Here is a 5,833-nt window from a genome sequence, read left to right as displayed (position 1 = left end):
CACACATGCACCCTGCTCCCTTCACTCCTGCTCCCCAACATGCGGTAGCTGATCTTTTTTTAACACTACACACACACGCACGCATGCGCACACACACACACACTTACTTTCCTGTTATGATAGAGAGTATCTTCTCAGCATAGAGTAGGGAAAGGCAGGCTAGATATTACTCAGACCACCTGGATGTTTTGAAATGATCAGGTTTGGATAAGGTTCATCTTAGAGCTTTCAAAAAACCAGCTGAGGTAATTTCGGAGTGACTGCTTATTATTTTTGAGAGCTCATGGAGATCAGATCCACAAGACTGGAAAGAGGCAAATATAATGCCTAATTTTCTAAAAGGGAAAAAGGAAGATCCAGGGAATTACAGACAGGTCAGTCTAACATTGCCATCTTGATGACATACTGGAGTATTTTTTATAAAATTATTTCTAAGTATATGGTGGATAACAAGATAAAGAACAGTCAATACAGATTTGTCAAGAGTCTTCAGGTTCCAAAAATGTATTAAAGAGGCTAGTTGTCTTTGTCTGCAAGGGAACAGTGCGAGATGTAATGGGCTGGAATTGCAATGAGGAAGATTTAGGTTAGATAATAGGAAGAACTTTTAAGTATGAAGGTGGTTAAGTATTAGAATCGAATCCCTAGAGAGGCTGTAGGATTCCTGTCATTGGAAGCTTTGAAGTACAGTATTTTTAAGTACAACATTAAATACAGCATAAGACAGTGGTTTTCAACCTTTTTATATTTGCGGACCTCTAAAAAAATTTGAAGGGAGGGGCGGACCCTTGTGAGTTGTAAGTCTGGGTATTCACATACTTTTGATTGATCATAGTAATTTTATGCGGATGCCTTAGACAGAGTGTGAGGATGCCCAGGGGTTGCAGATCACAGGTTGAAAGCCACTGGCATAACAGAAGCATTTGTCTGGGCTGGCTTAAACAGAAATGGTCCTACTTTCTGTAGCGGGGTTGGAGTATCTGATGTACCTAGATGTCTCCTAGCACTGTTTTACTATACTTCTGTGAAATTATGGGCTGAAGAGATCTGTGATAAAAATTACAAGATGCAACAAATAAAGAATGACAAGATGCTTTCTTTGCTTTTGGCAAAAAGATCAGACAAATCAAAAAAGATATAAAATAATGATAAAAGAACATCATCCAAAAATATCTTATGAGGGAGGTTTCTAAGAGTACCTTACAAATGAGATTGAGTCACAATGCTTATGTAGCAGGGAAGAGTGAAGTGAGAGTAGAGACATCAAAAGAAGAAAAAAAAATGTGTTGATTCTGCTTCAGGCTACATGAAAGAGACTGAAATAATTATTTGGCATGGATGAGCCTAACGATAGCCATTTCTTTTTCAATAGGTCCAGAAAATGTCCAGAAAATCTTATTGAGATTAGTTGATTCTGAGTTAATCATATCAGTGATATCAAATTAAATTTGTTTTATTAGATCTGCTCACATGAGAGAATTCAGAGGATGAAATGAGCTTACTACTGAGATCTGCTAGACCACAATATGGGGTTGAATGTTTTCCTAGACCCTACACTGTAGGAGAGCAGTACAGCGTGTTGACATTTACCTGCACATGTGCTCATTTACATGTACAGAATCAGGAATTGGGTGCAAAGAGTGAGACTGAGTGTACAGCCTTAGTAGATTTACAGCATTGTGCAGTTCTGTGCTTACTTTACTAGTTAGCTTTGTTGATGGGTAAGTAGGGCATCCTAAATCTGCCTCAGTCATCACTGAAATACTATAGCTACCATAAAACAGTTGCTAAGAATATTGTGTTTATATAGCATTACAGTATTGGATTTGTTCACCAGATTTCAAGCTTCCTTTTGTGGGCATATTTCTACGTACTTTGAACCTAATCCAAGTTCCAGTAAACTCAGTGGGTGTCTTTCCCAGGAGGAGCTGTGCCAGACCTGTTAAGTTTTTTTGGAAAACATCAGTTTTATAAAATTGACATGGTAAGGTGTTCAGGGAGTACTTCAGACATTGAGGTTGCAGATTTTGGTGTATGTATATTTAAATACAAATATTTAGCTGCAAGATGCTTCCTGAAACAGTGGCTTTACTAGGAGAGAAATAAGAGTTGGAGTGATATAATTACTTTGCCATCCAGTATTGCACATCAGGCCAGATTCTATTTCACCTCTGAATGGTGTAGGTGGACTTAAGTACTTGAGTGCAATTTTGTTCCACCCTGCTTGAGTCCCAAAAAATTGCTAATACAAAAGGTGGGTTGGTTCTCCTACTCATTCCTTTTTTGTGACTTAAAGCTAATATGACAGCATGTTACAAAAGTAGACATGTTAATGTATTTTCAGAGATTCAGGCAGGGTGGAATAAAATTGTACTTAGGTACCTAAAGCCACTTATGCACCTAATAGGTGGAATAGAATTTGGCCCATAGTGTGTTTCCTTTCATTTTTATAATTGCATATGGAACATTATGTTGCTTTCATCTTAGACTGTTCTTTTTTTGTTTTCTTATAGTGTGTGCAGAAGCTTACAATCCTGATGAAGAGGAGGATGACATAGAATCCAGGGTATTTAACTTATTGAAAGACTTACTTACTTCTTAGCTCTCATACTTCAGAAATAATAAAAATATGAATAATTACAGTAATTATGAGACCAACCAGTTTAACTATTATTTTTCAAATGCTTCCTTATTGTCGTGTCCCTCGATAGTATGGAAGGCTGTTCTGAAAGACATTGATCCCTATAATAGTGTTTATGTGGGACCCAATTTTTAAAATACTCTGATTAATTATGCCTATATACATTGTCTCTTAATGAGAACTTTTTTAATATTTGCCTAAAGTCTCTTCTCTTAAGGTACTTTAAGGAATGCGAGTTCATATCCTTAACTGAGATAGATCAATATTCTTTTCTAAGGTAGAGCATCAATAGTTCATTCTGATACTGTGAAGCCTCCTATTTACCGTGTGAAAAGAATTATGTAAATTAACCCATATCTGATGCATAACGTGGAAAATTCTTTGGAAAAGACTTGTAGGAAATAGAACACAATTTTTAATGGTCAAACATTTGGTGTTACCTCTAAACTAATATGCTTGAAGCATGTTCAGAGAACATTAGAATTTTGTTTTGTATCATAACGTTTGAATTTAAGGTATCCCAAAAGAATGCAAAAAAATAGATTAGATTCTAGTGGGATAGTGTCTGTGTACAGAGGTGCCCTGATAAAGATTTTTTGAGCTGATACTAGTGGCCAATTATTAACGAACCATATTGACTGATGGGGTGTCTATGGCAAATTTTGGAGCAGCTGTAGCCCGCCCTTCCCAGCACCATGACCTCTGCTCAGCCTGAGCACAGCCCCAGCCCAGCCCCCTTCTGGGAAGAGCCCAGCATCACTGGCAGCCCTGAGTGCACAGTGGGAAGCCCACCCTTGCCCTGTGCACAAATCCGGGGGCACGTACCCCCCATGCCTCCCACGGGGGTGTGTGCAGCGGTAGGAGCTGCCTCCCCTGCACCCCCGGATGAGCCCCTCCTGACTCCATCCCATGCCTCACCTTGCCTAGGCAGTGCCTGCCCCAGCCCTACTCTCTTCCTCACTTGTGGAGGCCTCAATCTACACCCCCATACCTCTTCCCTCCAACAGATTTACCAGCCAGGTGCTGCTCTCCAAGCTGCCGAGCTGCATTCCTGGCCGTGTGCATGCTGCAGCTGCACCCATGCACACAGCAGTTATTGGCAACCTTACTGGCCACATCAGCCAAATAAGCCGAGTGTTGATAATGTCAATTTTCCTTTTATTGGTGCCAATACGATGTGGACTGATGTATTGGTACAACTCTAACTGTGCAAGTATAAATGTAGTAGTGCTTCACGCTGTTACTGTATTGTCATTAGGTATGTTTTCAAATTCACCAGCCTTTTGATGAAGATGTTACCAAAAGTAACCATGCTTTAATGTAAAATTTCTTAGCAGTCTTAGCTCAGTCTTTCAGTTGCTTGCTATTTTGTGGTGATCATTTTTAAATTTCTGCACTGAAAAAGGAAAATTATACCACAAAATTTCCATTATATCCTCCAGGTTATTCACCCCAAAACAGATGATCAAAGAAACAGATTGCAAGAGGCTTGCAACGACATTCTTCTTTTTAAGAACCTAGATCCGGTAAGATATTTTTTATGCTGAACGAGATTTAAGTGTCAATAAAAAAATTAATCGAATTTGAGCCTTCTATAGAAGATTTTTCAGCAAGCTTAGATCTTGTAAGATAAAAGATTTATTATTGCTTTTCCTGAGTATTTTGTAAACTGTAGTAGGCGTGTTCTTATTACCGAAGGAACAGTATCATATTTACTTGCATACAACATGCACTTTTCCCCAGAAAATCTGCCCCACAAAATTGGGGTGCATGTCTTAAGTGGGGAAGCTGCTTTTCTCTGTTGGAATGGAGGAATGGGAGCCTGTATGGCTGCTGCAGTGGCTGCTGTGCTTCCCTCTCTCTGCCAGCCCAAGAGGGAGGAGCAGAGTTCTCTGTTCAGGGACAAAGCTACAGTGTTAACCCTTTCACAGCCACTGTTGAATTGGCAAGAGACTTTGGCTTCCGGTATCATGAAAATCTGTGACAAACACTGCACTATTTTGCTGTTTAATATCAGGTAATGTTATGCTGATACTGGAGCAAATGAAATCGCTAAAATGATTGTAAAGTGCTTTATCTTGTTAAAAGCTTATTTTAAAAATATTTTATGAGACCAAAAAGTATAAACATAAACACCCATCAATTAATTGAAAATACTTAAGAAAATTACTGGTGCTGTTTTTGATTGTTTGTTTGGTTTTTTAAGTGAATCAAAATGTGGGCTACGACCTCATACAAATGCTCACCCTGACCATATGCCTCCATATGCCAGAGCTTGTGCTGTCTTTCAGCAAGTTAGACTCTAGTTCCAGCTGTTTCTTGTCCATGAGCAGCAGCTTCGACTCCAACTCTTGCTTATTTTGCTAGCTTTTTCTGAATGAGGTCCAGTCACTTCTCCAGTCACTGTATGTTTTTCTGGCATTCTCCACACGTGCTAGTTCTGTTATTCCCACAATCTCTCTCTGTCTTGCTTGTCTGTTTTGGCCTTTGTTGCCTTTTACCTCTCCTGGTCTCACCTGCAACATGAGTGCTTTTCTTGATTCCTTGACTGTTTCTGGAATGCCAGTCATTTTCTGTCTAGCAGGATAACCAGCTGTGTCTTTTAAGCAATATCGAATCTAGCTTCCTTTCTCTGTACAATTTTAGTAGCTTTTAAAAGCTTTTAAAAACTAATTTTTCCTAACTAAACTTTCTTTCTTTCTGAACAGACTAAAGGATACACTGTCTGCTTTCAGTTGAAGAATAGCTGTTTGTTTCCCTCTTACAAAATTACTATATTTTCTTGCATACCACATACCCCCAAATAAAACACACGCTTTGTTTTAGGGAAGGCAGAATAAAAAAGAAGATATTTTCTCAGAGTTATGACATAGTTTCATAGCTTGTAGGGTCAGAAGGGACCTGGGCAGATCATTGAGTCCGACCCCCTGCCATGACAGGAAAGAGTACTGGGGTCAAACAACCCCAGCAAGGTGTACATCTAGCCTCCTCTTAAAGACCTCCAGGGTAGGAGCCAGCACCACTTCTCTTGGAAGTGGGTTCCGATCCTAGCTGCCCTGACCGTGAAGTAGCGCCTCCTGATATCTTACCTAAATCTACCCTCTGCCAGCTTGTGACCATTATTCCTAGTCACTCCTGGTAGTGCATGGGGGAACGGGGACTCCTCCAATGCTTGCTGGTCCCCCCTGACTA

The 5,833-nt window shown here is 39.8% G+C and overlaps 1 protein-coding gene across 2 annotated transcripts in view; it reads left to right on the top strand.

The window, feature by feature from the left end:
• The window catches only part of PRKAR2B (protein kinase cAMP-dependent type II regulatory subunit beta), a 228,105-nt gene that overhangs the window by 151,987 nt on the left and 70,285 nt on the right, over window positions 1-5,833 (top strand). For both annotated transcript variants that reach the window (XM_019509416.1, XM_019509417.1), the window contains 2 exons: window positions 2,514-2,566; window positions 4,084-4,167. In XM_019509416.1, coding sequence (XP_019364961.1) covers window positions 2,514-2,566; window positions 4,084-4,167 — 137 coding nt within the window. The remainder of the gene's footprint in view (window positions 1-2,513; window positions 2,567-4,083; window positions 4,168-5,833) is intronic.

Source organism: Gavialis gangeticus, unplaced genomic scaffold (assembly GCF_001723915.1).
Source record: "Gavialis gangeticus isolate Ggan-Ray unplaced genomic scaffold, GavGan_comp1, whole genome shotgun sequence".
Classification (NCBI taxonomy): Eukaryota; Metazoa; Chordata; order Crocodylia; family Gavialidae; genus Gavialis; species Gavialis gangeticus.
The sequence above is the reverse complement of the archived record's forward strand: the minus strand, read 5'-3'. Positions and strand labels throughout refer to the sequence as shown.